General features: G+C 41.3%; 1 protein-coding gene across 1 annotated transcript in view; it reads right to left on the reverse strand.

Moving 5' to 3' along the window:
* LOC119375503 (Fanconi anemia group A protein) overlaps positions 1–23,808 on the reverse strand; it is a 58,191-nt gene that overhangs the window by 25,228 nt on the left and 9,155 nt on the right. Inside the window, exons 9-25 of the mRNA XM_037645690.2 lie at positions 21,125–21,158; positions 18,009–18,048; positions 17,806–17,918; positions 17,659–17,735; positions 11,920–12,058; positions 11,440–11,573; positions 9,486–9,596; positions 8,534–8,629; positions 7,878–7,922; positions 7,731–7,813; positions 7,583–7,643; positions 7,441–7,490; positions 7,272–7,336; positions 6,741–6,833; positions 6,159–6,274; positions 4,564–4,704; positions 183–358 (exon numbers count right to left, since the gene is read on the reverse strand). Of these exons, the coding sequence (XP_037501618.1) occupies positions 183–358; positions 4,564–4,704; positions 6,159–6,274; positions 6,741–6,833; positions 7,272–7,336; positions 7,441–7,490; positions 7,583–7,643; positions 7,731–7,813; positions 7,878–7,922; positions 8,534–8,629; positions 9,486–9,596; positions 11,440–11,573; positions 11,920–12,058; positions 17,659–17,735; positions 17,806–17,918; positions 18,009–18,048; positions 21,125–21,158 (1,574 nt within the window). The remainder of the gene's footprint in view (positions 1–182; positions 359–4,563; positions 4,705–6,158; positions 6,275–6,740; positions 6,834–7,271; positions 7,337–7,440; positions 7,491–7,582; positions 7,644–7,730; positions 7,814–7,877; positions 7,923–8,533; positions 8,630–9,485; positions 9,597–11,439; positions 11,574–11,919; positions 12,059–17,658; positions 17,736–17,805; positions 17,919–18,008; positions 18,049–21,124; positions 21,159–23,808) is intronic.

Genomic DNA, 23,808 nt, shown 5'->3' on the forward strand with positions numbered 1-23,808 from the left:
TCACTTGGGCTCACTCAGGCTCATGAACCCACCCATACTCAGATTTACTATATATGCAAGCTTAGTCGCAGTGCAACGCTAAACAATGATGCTTTCCACAAGCTGGCAATTTGTAGATGCACATACCAGCAGAATAGTCAATAGAAGCCGTTTTCAATGTAAGTGTAAAACATGCACTCAACTGTAGAAACTGCCTCCTTTCTTGCAGTGTGGCAAGCGGGAGCCACGAGAACACAGCCTCATGCATGGATGTATATGTTGTGCCAGCAAAAGAAATTTTTAGAGGCTTATCTTCCCACATCACAGGTACTGAGAGCAGAAACTGGCTGAAAATTCCGGCTCTTTGCTTGTCCATGGCCTAGAAACAAGAAAAAGACATAAGAATTAACATGCAAGAAATTGTAAGCAATTCGAAAAGAAGTTATATAGAACTGAACAGCACAAGTGCAAGACTAACATGTTCTGTTCAAGTAATGGCACAACCAGCTACGACCCTAGTAGTGGCATTGAGATTTGGCGAAATACAAGGTCTTGCTTTTGTATGAATTGACTGTTGTTCATTGCTCACATACTGAGGAAAGGAAGGAAAAGGCAGCTGCCACCCGACTAGCCCTGCCTTTCCTGTATAAAAATGTAGATGTAGCTTATACAGCTTTTATTTTACTGCTACGTAAACACTGTTTTCTCATTTTCAGAATATGTGCATCAGGGCTCGCCTCTGTATCAAGGCAGATATTGGCGTAAAGCAGAGTGGTGCGTAAAGTAAAATTATTGACAGCATAGACATCATCAAACAATCAATAACACAGAAATTGCCGATAGTGCCATCAATAGTGCGCTATCTATAGTACTGTCCAGAGGCATAGCTTTCTAACTTTTCCGCAGTGAGGGGGTGGGGGTGGGTGTAAGCTGAGGGAGGCACACAAAATTGCAGTACATTCAATTTCATCATCTTTGTTATCAAAGGATCGTTCCAGCAGTGTGCTACAGGTCTAGAACAAAATGCAGCAAGTCATTGGAGCTGCCAAGGCTTGCAGTCCCGGCTGGGGCTCCAGAGGGCGTTGTCCGAGAACAGCTGTTGTTCAGAAGTCACTGGCACCGAGACACTTTACAACCATCTTTGTCAGTTGGTTGTAAATGGTTGGCCTAAGGGGGATTTAACACTGACACTTTTTTTTGGCATTTTTGGCACTTGGCTTTCGAAAGCTGCCAAGTGTACTTCTACTGGGAAGACAACAATATTATGAAAAAGCACTATTGTTGTAAAGAGACTGAGGCAAATCAATTAGTTTATGCATAATAAAATAAAGAGGTTCTCAACAGGGAGCTGAAAGTGAATGCATAGAAATATGCATAATAAGTTAATAACATGAACAGGTTCTCAACAGGGAGCTGAAAGTGCTCTTTCCCGTTTATTTACATTTGGGAAAAGCCACACTTCAAACAGATGCTAGATGTGGGAAAGAAATCACTTTAAAAGCTGTATCCAAGAGGCATGGCCACTTGGGGCAGCGCATCTTACAAAAATAAGGTCATATAGACTTGACCCTACAGTGTACAGCATGTATACTCTTCAAATCCTTTCTTTATAGTCCTCAACATCCCTTCGTCATCGTAGAGAGAATCTCGGTGCCTGTCAGACTTTGAGATTCTGCACTTTATTCAATAAAGGGTCGACCCTCTCCCATAAACGGTCGGTGTCTGTCACAAGTTTCGCAAATTAGGAGCTGATGCGGGGAATTAGTGCAATAAAAAGACACACATAGACAGAAAGACAAGTGCCACTTTGAACCATTTAATGCATAGTGCAAACAGTATCACGTATGTATTGATCTTGTCATGCAAGCACAACAAAAGATATACAAGCATTTTAGCAGGATGACGCACGTACATCAAAGAGAAGGGCTTGGATATTCTTATTCTTACTGTTCTTTTGCCTTAGTAGTATCTGCGTATTTTTCCCTTTTATCTTGTATGCACTGGAAAGGCATGAAAATTCTTATTCTGAGTTGTGCAGTGCTAAGTGACGAGGTTAGAAAGGCCACACGCGATATGCCACGCGGAAAACTGGCTGGCGATGACGAAATAACAGGCGATCTGAGTAAGGATGGAGGAGAATTTATTTGGAAGAAACTTGCTACACTTTACTCTCAGTGCCTCAAAAGAACAGTTCCAGCGAGCTGGAAAAATGCCAACGTTATACTAATACACAAAACAGGAGACATAAAATACTTAAAGAATTATAGACCCATTCACTTACTTTTGGTGATATACAAAATATTTACAAAGGTAATTTCAAACAGGATAAGAGAAACACTTGACTTCAACCAACCTAGAGAACAAGCCAGTTTCCGGAAAGGTAGATCACATTCATGTGATCAATCAGGTAATGGAGACAGCCGCTGAATACAACAAACCCCTTTATTTGGCTTTCATAGACTACAAAAAGGCGTTTGCCTCAGTACAGATACCAGCAGCTTTGAAAGCACTAAGTTGACAAGGAGTACCTAAAACCTTAGACTTACAGATGTCAATACCTTAGACTCCACAGCTACCTTGCTTCTCCACAAAAAAATGCGATAAAATTATGATAAAAAAAGGAGTCGGACAAGAAGATACAATATCCCCAATGTTGTTCACTGCGTGCTCGGAGGAAGTGTTTAAACCGCTAGACTGGGAAGAAGCAGGAATCAAGGTTAACGGAGAATGTCTCAGCAACCTACGATTTGCGGATGACATAGTACTTTTCAGTAACAATGGCAACCAATTGCAAAAATGACTGAAGAACTGAATTGCGAAAATTAGGCCTAAAATGAGTATGATGAAGACAAAGATAATGCTGAATAGCCTGGCGAAAGAGAAAAGAGTTCACAATTGGATACCATACATTGGAGTGTCTACAAGGATATATATGTACACCTAGGACAAGATCCAACAGGAGAGCCTAATCACGAAAAGGAAATTCACCAAAAAATAAGAATGGGCTGGAGCGCATTCGGCAGGCACTATCAAATAATGTCAGGGAATCTGCCACTGTCACTAAAATGAAAAAGTGTACAAGCACTGCATACGGCCAGTTCTTACATATGGGGCAGAAACATGGAGGATAACAAAGCAACTAGAGAAAACGTTGAGGACCACACACCATGCAATGGAACAAAAAATGATAGGAGTAACATTAATGGATTGGAGGACAGCATAATGGGTCAGGGAACAAACAGGGGTAACAAATATCTTAGCTAACATCAAGCGAAAGAAATGGACCTGGGCTGGCCACATAACGCGTAGGACAGACAACCAGTGGACAGTAAGAGCAACGGAATGGGAAACGCAGTTGAGGACGGCAGAGAGTTAGATGGAGTGACGAAATTAAGAAGTTCACAGGGATAAAATGGAATCAGCTCGCACAGGATAGGATAAACTGGAGATCATTTGGAGAGGCCTTTGTCCTGCAGTGGACTAAAACAGGCTGAGAGTGATGATGATGATCTAAGGTTCACTTTTCACGCAGTAATGTGAGCTATTAAATGTGTTCACAGATCCCCTTTTCGGGTTACTTTTTATGCATGCTTCCGTAAGTGATCGCATGTGGATATGAGCAGATCTTGTGCGGGTCTGTACATGCCAGGTACTGGCATACCCTTTTGGGGAGGGCCAAGTTATGCACCTATTTCAAGGATGCCTCGACACTGGTCCACCAAAAAATTTACTCTAAAATCAGTCTCTGCCTCTTGAAGCAATTTCTCTGGTTATGAGCTGGTTATGAGCATGCACAGGGGTACTCTGCATGGGAAATGTGCTAGTAGTGATAGCAAATACCCAACTTATTTTCTCCCCGCTGTTCTTTCCCTCTCTCTTTCTAATTTATCCTATTCCGTCCAATTTATGCCCCATTACACCATTTCACTTCTGGCCCATGTTCACAATTAGGTGTTTGTCATTTGCTATATATCTCCTGACAATCATAAATTATAGTCACCTTTTATACAAGAACGGCACAAAGCAATACAAGGAATACAAAGAATACAATTGTAAAAAACTCCCTTTTCCAATTCCCTTTCATCATGACATAGTTAGTGAGGCCCATTATACTGCTCGGAAAAGTAGGCACAAGAGACAAATGATGGGTTAGAGGTGCAGGGGATGCTGGCGCACTTGAAGAAAAGAAAAAAAAAAGGGCAAAAAAAGATAGGAAGAAAGAAAGACCCTGCTCGGCAGGATGTCCCACGTCCATAAGTGCTGGGGAGCTTTTACACTGACCAAGCACGAGCACCCAACCAATACAGGAGGGCCCAGTAGTATGATGCAGACCTTGTTTGATCAGCCATAATGAACTCATGAGTGTAACAGTTTATGATATAAACTCATTCCTAAAATGGAATTAGCAGGTTCTTTGTGCACGCATCCCTCCCTACCAATTATCAGTAAATACTGAAAACTCCGATATCTATACATATATAATTTTGACAGAAATCATGTTACCATTCCCAAGGCTTCCATTATGTCCTCAAATGCGTGGTGCACCTGGTGCATAAGAATTCACTTTATTCACGCGTAAATTACCTTGGTGGCTGTAAGTTGCCTCCACAGAAACACAGCCAATAGGTGGACTGTGCTCAGGGAACTTCCCATTGCCAGGAGGAGACAATGAATCCAGGGTTGTGGTGGTTGTTGACTGCAGGCTTCCATAGCAAGATGGAGAAGCTGCAGTAACATGTGCGTTTATTACAAGACGTGCATGCTATCCTCACCATCACATGCTTTCTTTAATGCAAGAATATCTTGATGGCAAAAATACAAAATAGGTCATGGATTAGTGCAGCTTTGTTTGCATGCACGATTGATCCAAGCCTCCAGGGGCATGTCATAAAACCAGTCATAAACAGCAACTGCCAGGTCAATGTTTGCTATGAGGAAGGAAAAAGTTTTAAAAATGTTAAAATTTACTGTTTAGAGAAAAATCCACTGACAATTAGGTGCATAATATAATATTTAAAGGAATAAGTACTAACACAAAAATGTTATCTCGCTATAGTGAGCTAAAAGATGGGCCACATGTGTTCAATTCATTCACAAAAGGTTTGGTTCAGGCATGGCACAACGTAAAGCTTAATCTAAGCTTAAGCAAAAAAAAAAGATATTGTTAAAGGGTGCATGCGATATCAAATCAACAATAACGTGATTCCAAGCCAAGCATTTTGACAATTCTACAGCTGTTGTGCACAAGTAAACAGGTACATAACACTTGTACCGAAACACTCATATATGCTATTATATTTCTTCTATCAGGCTCAATCACTTGCACAATAACACAGTGTTTGATTCACATGAAACACCTGAAGTTTCCACTTCTTCCAGTTCTTAGAGTTTCACAGGAGTATTACAGGTTCCTAAAAGCATTGAATATGTCAATAAGTCAAGAGCTTTTGCATGCTGTTTTTGCTTTATCAACTTCCATCTTTATTATCATGCCACAGGGCCTTAATTATGTGAATGTGTAAAAACAATTAATTGTGCCATCTTTTAAGTCAACCAGTTAAAAACACACCAAGTATAGTGCTATTTCGTGATGCAGGATGTGTTGAGCAAGACTTGCAGAAATTACCTCCACACTAATTGCTGTGCAGTGGACTTGCAGCCCTAGTGCCATAGTACATGTATGCCTTGTGCCGCATACATGTACTGACAAAAAAAAAGTGTAAGTACGGCAATTCAAGCAACAATAAGGGTTTTCCTTATGTGTGTTTGGTATTCCTGTAACAAATGTTGATATTTCGCACAATGAAGTTTAAGTGAAACACACTTAAGTTACCTATGTGAAGCATGATTGCTTCTCTGCTGTACATTACACACCAAGGGCATAGCCAAGAGGAGGTTTGGGGGGTTCAACCCCCCCCCCCCCCGAAATTTTTCAGTTTTGCTTGCGTATATATAAACACACACATACAAATGCACGCACAAACATAAATAAAGCATGGTTGAAAGCCCCTCCCCTGAAAAAAATTTCTGGCTACGCCCCTGTTACACACCTTTGCATGGACTCAAGCTGGCCAGAAAGCATGAGCTCGGCCTAGTCTGCAGGTTGAGCAGGGATCATTCAATCTCCCTTTGCTTGCAGAATCTACCATTCATTTTATATGTGCATTTTACAGACTCACCTCAAACACTTCCTTTGAGTAAGGAAGCTCTTCTTCAAGATTCAATGCTTTATCCTGACCTTCTCGATCATTTCCTTTGACTTCTTCAATCATTCTCAGGATGATAACTTCACAGTCTAGAGAGCAAAAACAAGTCTCAATGAAATCTGATTTAACGAGCCAAGACACAGCACCCAAGTTGCCATCATGTTTAGGGTAAACTTTTCACATTTTCTGATGTTTGCGAAAGTAATGACACTTCTCTTCACAGGAGCAAGTGCTCGCCACCAGGGAAAGCCTAACAGCCTCAAAAGAAAGCTCAACACATGCTGTGAATATGAAAACACACAAAGGTGTCCATAATCTATGGTGCCCAATCAACACACTCTGCTACAACATTTGCATGGCACATACAGTTGTAGCCACAGAAGCAGCCTTTGTCACGCCCTACGTTAAAATTAACCTGAAATCTGAGTTTCTGGCAGAAATGTTCATGCATATTTACTGCCATTTTGACACTGCTGCAAGTGTTCATATTTTCAAATTACAAGCTTCCAAAGAACACAATGACCAAGAGGGGAAAAAATATATATATTAATTCACCTTTATTTTGCATTCTTCCAGATCTGAGCTGAGCAAGCAAATGCTCAGGCAAAGGAACTGCGCTATTCATTTCTACATCACATGTTGTATCATCTGTAGAAAACAAAAATCATATTCTAATGGCAGTTAAATAAGTCATAACATTATCTTTTGCATGCAGTTACAGCTAAACAATACTCTGTTGTTACGTTGTGGCTGTTTTATGTGCAATGAAAGCAGCATGCTGAGATGCTCAGATGCCTGCAAATAAAGTCACAACAACTATATATGCATGTTTCTCATATAGCTCAATATCAAAACAAACAGACCCTGTAAAACATATTCTTCATTTTACTCCCAAATTTTCAAATCAAGTCTGAGCATACTGATTTTACACTGTCATGTTTTAAGCCAAATACCTTAAGGTACCTGATATAAAGGTGCAGTCAATCATGAACAAAAAAACATTTACTGAAATTAGGCTGTCGGTGGCTTTTTTTTTTTCCTCCCAAAGTACAAAAAGCATAGTAAAGAGCTCCCCAATTTTTTTACCAGTTTCCTTGCTGTTGCAGTCATTGACAAACCTATCATAACGCTCCTGGGAAATTTTGCCATGCCTACAAAGAATGTAAAAAGAAAAGCGAAAAAGTGAACACGCAAAAATTATGTGCAAGAGATCTCAGTTAGGCACATCACCATTATATTTGAAAGTCATACATACTGGAGCAGTCCTTGGACCATACTGCACACAACTTCACGTTGCTCTAAAAACTGGGCAAGAAATACGAGAAGCAGTTACAAAACAGTGCAGTTTAACACCACTGTAAATTAAGACATTTAAAATTACAAACGCAGGTGATTACATTCTTAGGATTTAGGAGGACTGGAAGAAACTGCCCCGTAAAATATGGCTTCTTGAATATGCTGAAATGTAAATATCAAACACGCATTATTTTTCACTCACTTTAAAACTACACATCCAAATGTAGAGATCCAAGTTCCCTTACACACCTGGCCTCTATGACAGCCCTTGGTATTTTTCCTTTTGCAGCAAAATCTTCTATACATTTCTGAACAAAGCCATGAACCTGGACCTGTTAATAAACGTGCTTACTGAGTTTAAGTGACTTATTAAAAAAAGGTCATGCCCTAACTCACCAATTGCTCCACATCATCAGAGAGGGCATTTTTTTCATCAGCTACCTGAATGATATTAAGGAAAAATGGGGAACAAAAAGAGTAAGGAAAAAGAACAGCAATCAGTTACTTCCATGCACTGAAGGGGCCCTAAACCACCCAGAGGTCGAAATTTAGTTGTGGCGTTGCAGTTGTGCACGAGTCTACAATGAACTCATAGCCACGAGAATTTTTTGAAATCACGCCGTAATAGTAGAGTTACACGTGTTTGATGATCAAAACGAGGCCCTCGCTCGTTTCGCTCTTTCCTTCGCTATGCTCCCTTTGTCAGCTCTTTTCTTATGACCACGGGCTCCCCTCATCATGCAAGGAGGAAGAGCAGTGAGTGAGCATGCCTGCTAGCAGACAAACAGGTTCTTGCTGCTGCTGACACGACCACATATGGCTGGTGACATAACAACCCATGCTGATGATACCTGAAAGGGCTGGAGAGTAGCACGGGATTGTTTTTTGATCTCCTGACGCACCCATGACTCGCAGCGCTGCTGCGTTCGGCATTGTTGATCACGAAGCATTCTGAGGTCGATATACATGTTTACTTGAAATGTTAATGAAATATCGGAGATGGTTTAGGGTCCCTTTAAAACATACACACATTACCATGCATAAAAACAAACCTCAAAGTCCTGCAGGCGTGTCTTTGCCAATGCCACATAGTCATGATAAATCACACGGCACTTTGGTGATGCATGAGCAGGCTTCTGGAGATGAGCCTGAAAGGGCATACCAAGCAGTCTGTAAGAGTTAACTTATTTTCAAATATGGTCTTGCCAACACAGCTTCCAAAGCCTCCATAATGGCCCATATATGATTTTTTTCCCCATCTGAGCAACTGACAAATTGAAGCAGCACTCAGAACCATGCTCTGAATATAAAGCGAGTTTTTTTTTTGCCCTAGTCAAATTTCAAAATGCACTAAGCTCAGCCACCAAGCAAATGAGTTTTGCAGGTTACAGATAAGACAAGAGAGCAGAAAACGAGACAATAAAGTGAAAGTGGGGTGACAGCACAAAGTAGTCCAACAACTAGCTCCACTAGCATGGTGTACACATGAGCATGTGACCCCTGCAAAGCAGCACATAGGGATCCTGGTGGAACACTTTACCATGGCACAAAATGCAGTTTGTTGATGCAGCGTGCAACATGGACTCTGTAAATGCGCAGTTTATCCAGCCTGCACATGCATTGTTGTAGTGGATGCTATGATAGAATATTCTGTTATGAACCTACAGCTATGGTTGCATTATGTACTGCAAATTCACATATTGCTGTATTAGTGTGTTATGCAGCAGAACCTATGTAAAATTTTATATAGCATGAAGCCCATAACTTGCTCATCTCATAGGTACACATATACATTATGCTGATTTCAATGCTTTATTTCAACATTAGTTTTCTTAGGTGCACATATGTCGATGAAATAAATAGTTCTATTCGAACTGCAACATATTCAATACTTCATACCCCTTTGAATAAAATGCTAGTTTCTACACTATAATCCTGCACAAGAACAAAGAAAAACCAATATGCTTTCACGTTTTGCATAAAATAAATGTAATATGCACATACCTTTAGGTATTTAGGTTGTTCAAATGGAACCATTTCACTTAAAAACTTCACTAGGAACGCAAAAGTTCTTGAGCTGCTTGCATATGTTGTATCAGAAAATCCAAAGTATTTCTGGAACACAGACACAAAAAATAAAAAAATGCTACCATTTACATTTACTCATTGTCTCTTGCTTATATTTCGGTATCTATGCCACACAAAGTTAAAGGGGTCATGAACCACTTTTCCAAGTACTAATGACCTAATGACCTCCGTATTGGAGTTTACTGCCTCCCGAATCGATTGCCGCAAAAATTTCTCGAATCAGTCAAGAATGAGCGGAGTTACGAGGGTTTGGCGCACGCTCTCAGCGCTTTCTCTCTTTTCTCGTGCCAACGAGCGCACTGGAAGCTACACAGGGAGGGATGGCACGAGGGAAAGAAGTTACGTCAGCGCGCGTCATGAAACTCGATCGCTCTCCCGCTGTGGTTCGCGTGTGCTAGTGCGGCTACCGTGTACTGAGAAGTGCGGCGCCGGCAAGTGGCGGCACCCCGTGGCAAGAAGCGTATCTGATCCGAATGTCACTCTCGATTTATGTCGGCTATCGGCCAATGAGGATGCTATGTCTTTTGCGACGTGAACAGGCAGATCGTGACGTCAATGGGCAGACGCCCCGCCCACCGACGAGAGCGAGAACCGGCCTCTGTTCGAAAAGAGGGCGCCTCAGAAAACAACAACTTCGCGTTCCGCTTGTAGCCTTTACGCAGCGCGCACGACTGCAATATTTGGCTGAGCAGTTCATAGCCGTGTCAGCTTTCCATAGGATGTGTTTTTTCAACAAGCCCAAGGGGTGCTTCATGACCCCTTTAACATACTTCTAATCACTTGAATAACACAACCTGTGTAACCAACCGGAAAATTGGACTAACATGAGGGTCATTCATAATCTCTACTGTCAACACCAAAACCTGCAACTGCAATAGATTCTGAATATATCAAGTAAGAACATATAAAATTATTGTTGATATCAAACAGACTTAACATCCCTTTGGAAATTCCATGCAAAAGAAGTATGTATAGAACTCTCATTCACCAGCTCCTGTAAGCGCACTTCTCCCGACAGGATCGCAATCACTTCTCGTGCCTAGGAAAATATTCAATAACAACAAAATAGCACTGTTTTGTCAGGTGCTGCCAAACCAGACAATGCATGCGCTATGCAGTACATTCCATGGTACATTTTATTCATGCTTTTAACTCTTTGAGGTCCATTGTCTGGCCCCTCCCGACAATGCAACATGGCTGCAGCAATCCGTGGTTGGGCAGTGCCAGACTTCTTTCGTGGTTGATTCACGTGCACGTTTTCTCACTGGATTATGCGCCATGTCTAAAAGCGCAAATAAATTTCTTTTACTTGAGCTTTGCTTTCTTTAGTTTCGGACCAGAACGGATGGGAGGTAGGTAAAGGTTTCAGACCGCAAAGGGTTAAAGCAAAGCTTCCTTTGCACTAGTCTGCCATGGTTTCACATTACTCAACTAGTTTGTACATCGGTCTGCATCATACAGGGTCTTCTTACACAACAGAGTTTTCAAAAAACACAGATCAATATGCTGTCCCATCATGTTAGGGTAACACTAGAATCAATCCAAAGGAAGCCCAGAGGTTCAAGCTGACAGCATCGCTGACTGCGTATCCTTGTAATCTTTGCCGTTTAATTAACTTTGTTATCCTCACCTTCCGCAACTGCACAAACAACCTGGCAGAAACAATACCGCGCAACAAAATACGCCATTCTTTTCCAGTGTGCATGCTTGCATGTTTTCAACACTGTTTCATTGTCGTCATATAGGCACCGAGGCACCTCACCACAGCAGTATATTTATATGATGCCACGGTACACAATTTAAAGTAAAGTAGGTAGGGAATTAATTAGAATATGCAGCAAAATTTTTTCGTACAAAACAGTGGCATTACCTCAAACCAGGATGAGTATGGAGGAAAAATCTGAGGAGCTTCTTGTGATGCATGTCTAGCCAAAAGAAAAGCACTGACTAGATTCTCAGTGTCCAGGCATTCAAAAGCACCTTTCAGCAATGTTTCAATGAGACCTGCACAAAAAATTCAAATTAAAACATTTTACAAAAGAAGTTGACATACTTTAATTCTTGAGCCCACGTGGCAAATTCATCTATGAGTGAAATAAGCATTTAACAAGAGGACTGCATATTCACTACAAGTTCTGCTCTGGAAGAAAGACCCACATTTGTTTTGTGCTACATTTGTTTTTTCTAAAAAGATAAATGCACAGACAATGCCCAGTGACCACACATACATGCAATAAGGCTCAGTGGTCACACATACATACATGCACATACTACATGTACATACACCATGAATCAATCATCTTGAAAACAGCAGGAGCCCTATCAAGTGGTAATGAACATGCAAGCTCACCAATAAGAAGCTTGCAATCTTGGTATGTGGTGACATACACAGAAAGGGCAGTGAGCAACATATACCAGTTCACCTCTTTACTATTGAGGGCCTTGCATAGCGTAGTGGTCACCTGCTCAACATTGAGCACCTGCATACTCTGCCAAAAAAACCAAGTATTGTAGATGAATGGAAGAGTGTGCAAGTTGAACTACAATATACACTCTTCTGTTACAGTAAACGGAAGTTCACATAGAAATTTGTCAATACATAGCAATGTTTTGTATGCTTTTTCCAAGACTGCCCTGTGCAGTTTTTTACCATACCGTGTCTGCATGCCTGCGCGTAATGCACGCGTGACCCAGTATCAGCTTAGCCAATAGACCTCATAAATCTCTAAATCAATTTATTATCCCTTGTTAAAACGTGTTTCCTTGCTTTGTAAAACTTAAATAATGATTTAAAAAATGGTTGATCCCTCCGTCATAGGAATCGGAATTACACGAAAGTAAAGTGTGCTCTTACAGAAGTAACTGAATGTTTACTGTACATTGATATAAGAGAGTTTGCACAGTGTATGTTGATGTCTGGCAGCTAATGGCAACGTTTAACGTGTATGCACCCACTTTGATGATTGGCAGTACATCTCCATCCCGACGACTAACGTCCATGTTAAATGATTAAACAAACCCGTGTGGTAGCTGTAGCAGTTAACGGTGAAAGCGTAATCAGAGAACGAGGTGTGAGAGCCAGAAGAGCGTCGCATATTGGACGCAGAACTCGGTCGCCATCCCGCGGCATGTTAAAATGTGATTGAACACCACAGCCGGACTAGAGGGAAACGCAAAGCGCGTCGTGCCGCCTCGGTAGCCCGGCCCCGATTTTTCTCGGGACGAGTGCGTGAGTGGAGAACTCGGTGTTACAGCCAGCTGAGGCAGGCGCGCGTCGCAGTTATTTTTAGTTTGGATTAACGTGATGCTATGAGCGAGGCCGACGCCTTTAAGACGCTTGGGCTAATGTCGCCACCTCGTGGTGTGTTAAGGCATTGACAAAATCGAACTTCTATTGAAAATGCGCCGAATGGGATGGACGTGTAACGCGTTGCAGATGCTAATCGCGGAGGCCACAGTAATGACGAATTACTTTACCCATACCTGCCAAGTTTGGAGAAACGGAATCCGGGAGATTTACTCACAACGGGGGGGGGGGGGGGGGTATAAAATATGTCGACCGCAGGAGGGGGGGGTATAAAGTATGCCGACCCCGCGGGGGGGGGGGGTACTGCGATAGCAATTATATGGACACTGTCAGCGGGATTTTGCGGTCGCCGTTGATCTGTACAGAGTCCAAACCGTTAACATCGCTTACGCATCGTCTGTTTCACGTGCGAGTAAAAGCGCACCAGCGCCAGGGACGAACGCGGTTGAAGCAGCAATGAAACGACCCGGCCGTCACCGTCGCGCGAAGGGCACATGCGATAACATCGCTCCGCGTGCGAGGCCTGTCGTCGCTTGCTTAACAGTTATTTCGTCGGGCAAGGGACCATAAGGGGCACCGTTGAGACGGGGACGGTCGCGAGCGCTGGTGAACGCGCTATCTCGACAAACATCGGTAACGGCTACCCTTTTAAGTGCTGGGCTCTCCACTTAAAGCAGTAGTGACATAAAATTTTGAAGGCGAGATAACTTGTAGGATAGATTTGTGTGTACACAAACACATCATCTACGAAATATTAACGGCTGATATAACCTATAACACATTTAGGATCAATTTTTAAATTGAGTGTAGCGCATCTGTACGCGAAACGTCCCACCTCGCGCCACGACATCAAACAACAGCCACCTGCATCACAAGATTGTGTTTGCGCCATAATTCTTGCGAGCACTCTCTCCTAGCGAAAACAGAGCGCACCTTTTTTATGTATCTTTATGTACGCATCACAAGCAACACGCGGCTGCAGCGCTATGACATGTTTGCGTTGGCAGCACTGCGGCACAAAGTGCACAGCTACTTCATGCGCAATGAAACTGAGTTGAACCTTTTCTACCATCGTTAAAAAAAAAGAAGAAGAAGAATCCTTTCTACTACGTGGCCAGACAACTTTGCTCATGTGGCCCGACAAAGCACTGGACGCGCGGGGCAAAACTGGATTTCCGGGAGATTTTCTTATGACCCGTACAACCGGGAGAAACGTTCAAAATCCGGTAGTCTCCCGGGTAATCCGGGAGACTTGGCAGGAATGTTTACCTTACCGCTCCCAGAGGGCAACACGACTCCGCCGACCGGGAGAGTGGTAGATATAAAAGGCGCGTTTGTAAAGCCTCTAGAGTCTGTGACCGTGGCGCAGTGGATAGCGTGCCCAGCATCTGTTGTTGCGGACCGAGCGGTCGTGGGTTCGATGCCCGTTGACGGAACCTTTTTTCTTTGCCATCTGATCATGTGAATTTTTTCGACGTCATTTCCGTGACGGAAATACGTCACGTGGTGGACCCTGGCATAAAACACTTTCGTGTTAAAATTATTTTGGAGGCAGCAATATATCCTTTGATACTCGTGCTGCATTTGTTTTTTCTAAAAAGATAAATGCACAGACAATACGATAAGCCCAGTGACCTTATTACAAGTATATTTAATAACTACAGACACAATGCCAAATTGAAAACAATTGGAATTGACCCCTACCGCAAAGTCACATTCAATTACTATTGACCTCTATGGCCACTGATGTACTGAGGGCTTGCCAATGGCCTCTTAGGAACAGCCAGGCACTTGTTCAAATAGTGCATAAAAACTGCAAAATAATTAGTGCAATTTGGGTCAATTATGCGGAAAAATGTTTATGAAAGCACTAGTTTACAGATTAAACTTTTGCAGTACAGAAGAAACATAACCTTCGGAGACAATGTATCAAAAGTCCATACTGTACATTGGTTCATGCTTTTCTTCATGTGCTTGTGTACTATGCAACTTTTTTTTTCTCCTGCAATCTTTATAAGAATGATACTGTTCTATTATAGGCTTTCTTTTTAACTAAACGTGAATTTCTCACATTTTTTGTACCTAACATCAGCTGTCATAAGAGGTGAAAATTTCTCAGTGGAGACAGAAATATGCTGTATGAAAGAGGGATTTGTGAATGTCCTGGAAGCAGTGCTCTGATGACAGTATATTTGTAATCAATTACTGTAAGAAAACTTTGCAAAAATAAGTAATCTGTCTTAGATATCTGTTTACATCTCCCTCAGATAAATTTTATATGCAGCTGAACGGAACTTGGGTACCCATTCATCTAAACCAGGGTTACACAATGTACATGAGGCCAACAAGTGCATATTTAGCAGCACATGGCCAAGACAACACTCCTGTGGTGCACTGAGTGCTGTAATCAATACATCGTTATATTCGGAGAAAAATATTTTGGCCACCAAGCATACTACATAACATTAATCGGTGATGGCGTTAAGTATGTTAAAACAAAAAAGGTGCAGGTTTTTGGAATCTTCTGTTGGGAATGGATGAGGTAGAATGTGCAACCACCAATTGTTCTAGTTAAGTTACCTAGAGCAAGATTACATTATTGATGCAACATCTATGACTTATGAACATGTGCTTGCACATATGCTTTGAATGAATCACAAGTAACAGGCATGACTCTATGCTTCTGCTTTGGCATATTAATATGACTTCAATGTTCACAAATAGGTATTTCTTCATATGGCAATGCATTGCGAGTAAGCAAAACTAATGATTCCTTGGATCAAGTAAACTTGGATCTACAACATCAAGCTTTTTACAGTATTGTATATGCAAAGATACAAAGAGCATGCAGCACTTCGTCAATACATCTTACGAAGGTCACAATAAAGTGACCAGGGGAAGCAGCAGCCCGATTTCTTGACATGCTGCTAGCACAACTCAAGATATATGTACGATTGAAGTCACATCTACTTCTTGTATAATCTGATGGTGAAAGCGCTGAGTTTTATGATCAATCTCTAATTTCTAGCATCAGGCATTATTTTACCATTCAAAGATGAACATTCATTCCCATGGAAAAGATAACATGACAGTGAATCATCAGAACATGACAACCAGCTTTCCTTAGAGTTCTAGCAATGATATTCAGATCATTTGAACATAATGCGCTGCTACGCTAGAGGATGTGTGTTCAGTTCTTGGTCAGAATGGCCACATTTCAATGAGGGCAAAATGCAAGGACCCCAGTGTAGGTACTTAGATTTAGGTGCACATTAAAGAAACCCATGTGGTCAAAATTAATCCGGAGTCCCTAACTAAGGCATGCCTCATAATCATATTATGGTCTTGGCACATAAAAACCACAGAAATTATCATTATTCAAACATGACAAGCAAAGCGACATGGTTCACCAGAGCTAAACATTGTACAGCAAGAACATCTCTTTTTTCAGTTTTGTAAGGACTTTATAACAAATGTGGAAGCACAGCTAACATCTAGCAGAACTCTCCTTTGGCCTTAATTGACCATGACATCACAAGACGTACTGAGAACAGCAATGAGCGATAAAACCGAACACAGACCACTTCCCTGCAAGCAAGAGTGGTGCAGCACTACCCACAAAACTGTGAGTGTGGCTCTCAGAGAGGTTGTGTCAGCCCTTACTGGTTTTGAGCTGTGCGGCCTTGATTTAGAACATTGTATTGTATTTTTGTATTTTTATTGTATTTTTTAAATATATCCACCTTCTTCCATTTAACAAATTTTCACCACAGCACCGAGTTCTTAAAAAAAGCTCACCTGCAGAACAGTCCATAGGCCTTTGGGTGCCAAAAGAAGGAAGAAAAAGTTTATGGCCATTGGCCGTATTTGAAACCAGAATGTCGATACAAATAACGAGCACCAACTCTCAGTAAAATCTATACGTAAGGAAACTGTTTGAAAATCTGTGTCCGCCCTTAACTATCCTCTTTATCGTACACACCAATCTTAGACTGTGATGGCAGCTGCTCCAGATACTGTTGTGAAACTCCTTTACTAAGACTAATTTTATTTGTGTTCTCCCCAACTACACACAACATTGAAATAGTGACAAAGATGGCAGTGGCAGTGACATGACACAGTGACGACAACAGCAACAAAACAGCATACTGCAACACAATGCACAGACAAATGAGGCAAAGGAGCAAACGATGTTTTGAGCTCTTAACTGCTGTGACAAGAACAGAGATACATCTAGGCTAAGTGTGCTGGAATCTTGAATGTTGTCTCAGCTCTAGCAGTGCACTGCCACGTCATGGTTGGTGTTACCTACTATAGATCACGTCAGAATTGGCTGCCATTCAAGAACCCATATTTCAGTTCTACGCTACATTTTTCGACCAGGACACTTGTACTTTGCGAGGCAAAAAAAAAGGAAAGAAAAAGAAAAAAAAACTAAAATGTCACTGTTTCTAACACTTAAGCATAATGAATCAATCATGATTCATAACCATGAGGATGAGAAAGGCTACAAATATTTTCACTCGGCTCAACATTCTACCTTGAAATGTCAGTGTCTGCAAATAGCAAAGGCATGATGAATATTAAATATGTGGTAAGTGAATAACATCAGTAAAGGCGACATAAAAATCAATGCTATCACACTAATGACCCTTTAGATGATGCAGTGAGACTGCTGATTCGTTCATCTACTTCAACATTTTATCATGTAAGCAGAGAAACAGTAAAAGCAACTGAACATAAAACAATAACCACATTAAACAATAATGATAGGTACACCACCTTCTGGAATATTCCAAGGAGCCACAGGGAACATTTTTTGTAAGTCCAGTTGTGATGGCTTGACATCGCTTGAGTAACTGGGTAGAAGACAGTGAACGATTTATTGGTGGATGGTGAAAGTCGCCACCTAACATGACATCAGCCCACCTTTGTATACTGGATTGTATGCCAAGACGCAAGCCAACAACTCCTGAACATAAGAGAGTATAGCAGTCTGCTGCACAAGTGGACTTTGCAACACAGGTCCCAGGAGATCCCCACTAAAAAAATAATTTTAACATTAGCATTCAAAAGAAAGGAGAAAGGGAGAGGCCAAAACATTGTGTGATTTATCACTCTTTTCACATTACCAGGTTATGGGTTGTCCTTCTTCGTTAGCTTTGAGAAGCCCTGCAAAAAAAGTAATGGCAGCACCACAGTGACCAACAAGCAAAATATTTTTAGCAGTCAAGACTGCGGCTCAATGCTAGGTCATATGTGCAAAAGACATCAAGGCAAAATGTTGCTTAATATTACGAGAAGCTTGGAACAAGCAATTTAGCTGACCATCTCAGGCAACATGACTCGGCACAATACCATATAAAAAACAGGTATGAAACAACTTGTTTCATGTAATTATGGTATAAAGGCTTCATTAAGCTATATGGAGCACAGCTAAGCTGATAAGTTGCAAACTCACCCTCGTGACAAGACTATTAAAAATATGGGGTCTTTCAAGAAATGCATCCAAATATCTTGAAAATAAGGGAACTGCGATATTTGCTCGCCACCTTCGGCATTAATTACTTTTTCTGTGGTGGCAGACACTTTAAGATGACTGAAGAGATTAACTAAGGCAATAATTATAGCACTGAAATTAATTAACTTTTTAACTTGAGGAGACAGATGGTCGGGTCCAATGGGAGACAGCACATCGCCGCTTTGAGATTTCCGAAAAGTGGCTGCTGGTAATTTTGGTAATTTTTGCGGAAAGTTGAAATCCAACCAATTTTGCTGGCGAAACCAAAACCAAAACGCCAATGAACACAGTTGCCATACCCTTCCGAGAAGTCCACAAGAAGCAAGCATCGTTAAAATCAATCACCAATGTACTGCACTTCGTGGGTGGCGGGCTGCACATGCCATTATAGAACTAACACCAATGGAATCGCTATCGGAAATGCTGTCATCATTCTGGGCATCTGCTAAGGTATGGCAGTTGCACTCTTGGGCGCTTCTGTTTCAGTTTTGCTGGCGAATTCGGTCAAATTTCATCAATCTGCAAAAATTGCCAGCAGCCACTTTTTGGAAATCTCAAAGCGACAATGGGTTCTTCACAGAAAGGACTTAAAATCTCCCATTGTACCCTACCGCCTATCTCCTCTAATTAAAAAGTTTATTCTTTAATTTTTGCGATTGATGCTGTAAATAATGTCTTTAGTCATTTTGACATGTCTTCCACTTTAGAAAGAGTGATTCTAAAGGTAGCAAGCAAATATCACATTTCCGTTATTTTTGAAAATTTTCCGACACATCTCTTCAAACACCCTGTATTTTCCTTAACACAAAAATACATATAATTCATGCAATACTTTTATGGCAGTAGTTCAAACTCATTGTATATCTTTGACTGCTGTGTTCCTATTTATTTCTCTTATAGAGACAAAATACCTTGACAGTAACAGTTGAAAACAATACCATGTGGATTTGTCAGCGTGGCATTGCATGAAGATGTCTTTCTTTCACACCGCATAATATTTAAAGAGCTATGATAATCCCAGTTATCTACTCTCAAAATATCCATTACAAAAACATTTATTAGCTCGTACTTCTGGCACCTATTCCATCACTCTAACTGACGACCGGTACAACAGCTCACAGAATGTTAGAATGACAGAACGGGTACAAAGGAATGGAAAGCACTGTCAAGGATGGCAGATGGTTAGGTGGGGTGATGAAATTAGGAAACTTGCATGCATAAAATGAAATCAGCTTGCATAAGACAGTATAAACTGGAAATCAGTGGAATAGGCCTTCATATGCGGTGGACGTAAGAATAGGTTGACAATGATGATGATGATGATTACCTGGGCCTCCTATTCTTTTTCTTCCTTGACATTAAAAAAATTCCAAAGGACAACTGGGCCTCATCATTTTCCCCCAAATGTCAACAATCCGGACTTGCAGATATTTTAAATACTACTTAAGTTACCTTATGCTAAATAATTTTTTGAAGTATTTCAACACCTTAGAAATACTTTTAGTGAGGAATACATTTATTGCAACTTAAAATACATTTCGAAGTATCTTGTTCTTAGTATTTCAAATACTTGTAGGGAATATCCTCTAGCAAAAGAACACAACAGACCTGACCGCTACAGGCACAATTCCTCTGTTTAACATAAGCAAGCCGTAAGGCTGCATACACTCAAACTGACACAGGCTTGGATAGAACAAATTTGACAAGGCATGTGCTCCCTTACATCCTGGTCAAACTATGTAACTTGTGGTATGACACTTAAAGCAATTCGTGAGCTCATACACAAAAGAAAGTGGATCCTCAACACAAGCAGGCAAGTTTGCCGCAGCGAGACAAACTATACACGGCGAAACAACGAAAGAATGGTACTCTGCAGCAGAGCAGGATGACCTTTTCGCCTTGATGGAGTCAGTGCCTGTCCAAACAAAATGGTTTTAGCTGCCCCTATCGTACCCATGCACAGCCATCATCACGCTTAACACGAATGCTCTGCAGCATGGCCTGGACCGGCTTGGACTGAGGCCAGCGCCACAAAGTGTTGGCCGGCATGTTTGCAGCGGCTGACGACAGCTGGAGCTGTCGATAGTGAGCGCACTCTCCCCGCCGGTCAGACGCAAGCGAAAGATAAGTCGACCAGTCAAATAAAGCAGCACTCCAGCTATTGTCAGCTGCCGCGAACATACCGAGATACACTTCGCGGCACTGGTGTCAGTACAAGCCGATGCGGCCAGGCCGCAGAGCGTTCGTATTAAGCTTGTTGACGGCTGTACCTTTGCAGAAACAAGACAACGGGAGTCACAGCTGTCTTAAAATACCCAGAACTTCACAAACTTTTACGGCATATTGTAGCCATCCCTTCTAGTGCATTCGTGGAGCACCTTTTGGCATCAGGAGCAATGTTCTGAAGAAAAACAGAGGCAAGCTGCCAGATGAGCAGTTCAAGAAGTAACTTATCTTGCGAGCCAGCAAAGCTTTTTGGTAGTCGACTATTTCTATGTACCTCTTTATGAATTTTACAAGAAAATGCATTTTGGGAGTATATCTTCCACGTAACAAAATACTTTTTCCAAGTACCAGTACTATACTCAAATCATTTTTCTGTGCAATACTCAGTAAGTTATCTTCAATACATTTTTTTAAGTATCTTGTGCAAGTCTGCAACATTTCTACCAAGCCATTTAATTGCTAAAGCCAACTCTTTTTAGCTAACCAATGAAAACTACTCACGCTGCAGGAGAGTTTCCAACATGGTCCAGCAAACCTAGAACAAAAGTAGAACTTCACTTCAGTGCAAAGTAAAAAAAGACTAGAATAAAATTTATCACTTATAGAAGACAATTACATAAAAAGTTGTAAGTTTATAGAAATTAGAAAAGTGAATTTTAAAAGCTAAACCTTTCACTTTTTATTACATTAACAAAACAGAAAACACATAAATAGGAAATCAAGCTACTCTCACATTAAAAATCAAGGATAGAGCAGAAATGTACAACCACCATTAAGCCTAAAAAACCTTCAAGTCTAAACATGCAATATCAGTACCAGCTCCATGACTGTAGCATAATTAGGGCTTTAGATCATGGCACAATTTGTACAAAGGTGCAACCATAACAACTACATTCAATAACTAAAGCACTGGCTTACAAATGTACATTCATGTATTAAGGTATACAGTAAACGGTGGTTTAAGGATCACATAACAAAGTAAAAAAAATGTCCTGTATTCAAACTATGTCATAATCTTCATAAAATCCTGGAGACATAACGTTAGGAACAAATATACACAGGTACAAAATCTGATTGCAGCATTTCCGAAACAATCACTTTTGCACTTTTATATGGCAAACTGCTGAAAATTATTAGATCATTTCAACACTGCTAAAGCGAAAATTGGCGACAGACAGCGTCCAAAAGATGTACTCTGACCATAAGGGATACAATAACACAAGAGTCGGGATTCATTTTCGCTATTTGACAATGTAAAGCAAACTAAAATATCAGAATGTCTGCTGTAGTGTCAATAATTACAGGAGAAATTTTAGAGCAACGAATATCAAAGAATCACAATCCCTTCCATTGGATTTGTGCAGAAATATTTCGCCTGCTTGTCTGTCACAAACTCATCAACAGCAAACAGCTTTCTTTGTTGTCCCTTCTTAAATGTTACTCCTCCTCAGTTCCTGCCATTTTCACAATAATCTCTCTTTTCAAATCACACCTATGCATTTGGTACACCTGCATAGCCATGTGCCAATGTACTATGAAACAACCTTCCTGATGATGCAGAAAACATTAAAGATGATGTCATCTTTAGGAGGCAGCTGGATACACTGTTTCTAGAGCAGTAGAAGTACATTTTTGGTTAGATATTGCTGCTTGCATAGAACTATAGCTTTACATGTTGTCCTTACATTATGTACTGTTTCATGCTAGTCAACATATACAAGTTTGCTTTCACTCACTCTCTTTCTCTTTTCGACTGTTTATAGTTTTGACTAATCCCTGTAAAAAGAAAATTTTGACCTCTTTCTTCAAACAATGTCCCACTGTTGGGACCACATCTGTCAATGAATGAATGAATGAGCCTCATATTAGTTTACCAACAAGTAAAAGGCACCATTGTAGAGATAAAACCATTAGTCAGTTGTATACAAATGAAAAAGTAAGAATAACACAAATGCAGGTACAGCCAGTCCTTTACGCACACTTCTAAAGATGGTAGATATAACAAGAGGCCCTGCGTGAGGATGTACCTTGCTTTGCTACTACAGTAAAAGCTCGTTAATTCGACTCTCGTTAATTCGGAAAATCGGTTAATTCGGACACGTCATCTGGTCCCTGTAAATATACGCATCACTCTATGAGACTGGGCGCTCGTTATTTCGGACAGATTTGACCGCAAATCGGTTAATTCGGCGACTTTCGGGCCGCTGGCGAGGCTCGAAAACGAAAAAAGAACAATTCGGGACAGAAGTGAAGCTCAAACGCAGCATCGCCATGGACATCAATTATCGACTTGGCTTGGATTGAGACTGGTTGAACGCCTTTTTTTCGCGTGTGGGTTTTGTTGCTTTGTTCCCGTTGGTGTGCTGCATCGTTGATCGCCGATTTATCGAGGAAAGTTTCAGTACGGCTCCTTTAGCTTGATCGTTGCTGGTGCTTTTGTGCCGACTTCTCGTGCGACCGCACTCTCCGCCGATGGCAACGCCGGCGAAGCGGCCCAAGTACGAGGCCAAGGACTTCACCACCAAAGTAGAAATTTTGCGTGCTCTGAATAACGGGCTCTCCCGACAAGAAGTGATGAAGAGTGATGAAAGGGGATCCTTCAATCGGCGGCAAGAAGCAAGGAACGAGTAACCGTACTTTTATCCCCCAACGTGACGGGAACAGAGCGCTTGCCGCTTCTCGTTATCGGAAAGGTTCAAAAGCCACGCTGCTTTAAGAACAACAATCTTCCCGTGGATTACCGTGCCAACCGAAAAGCGTGGATGACGGGTGAAACTTTTGCGGTATGCAGACATCATGCGAGCTGCTGAGCACCTTGAAGGGCTCAGAAAAATTGTCCGCGCGAATTTCTGCTCGAAAACACAAGCATCCGCGATTACTTTGTTAAGTAAAGGTATGTTGAAAAAACTCGTGCATTTATTGTGTTTATTTCGACCATTCGATAATTCGGACATTCGGTTAATTCGGACATTTTTTCCGGTCCCTAGAAATCCGAATTAACGAGCTTTTACTGTATACGTACTCCCTGCTTTACCCGTACTCCCACAGTCTAGTGATTTTTATATTGATTCATTTATTTATTACTATTTGATTCTTTATGTCCCCAGTGGGCATACTTCCAGGTGCTCATGCACAAGAATTCTTACCTTTCTGCTCTTGCCTAACATGCCACCAAGCACAGACTA

This window comes from Rhipicephalus sanguineus, chromosome 1, assembly GCF_013339695.2.
Source record: "Rhipicephalus sanguineus isolate Rsan-2018 chromosome 1, BIME_Rsan_1.4, whole genome shotgun sequence".
Taxonomy (NCBI): domain Eukaryota; kingdom Metazoa; phylum Arthropoda; class Arachnida; order Ixodida; family Ixodidae; genus Rhipicephalus; species Rhipicephalus sanguineus.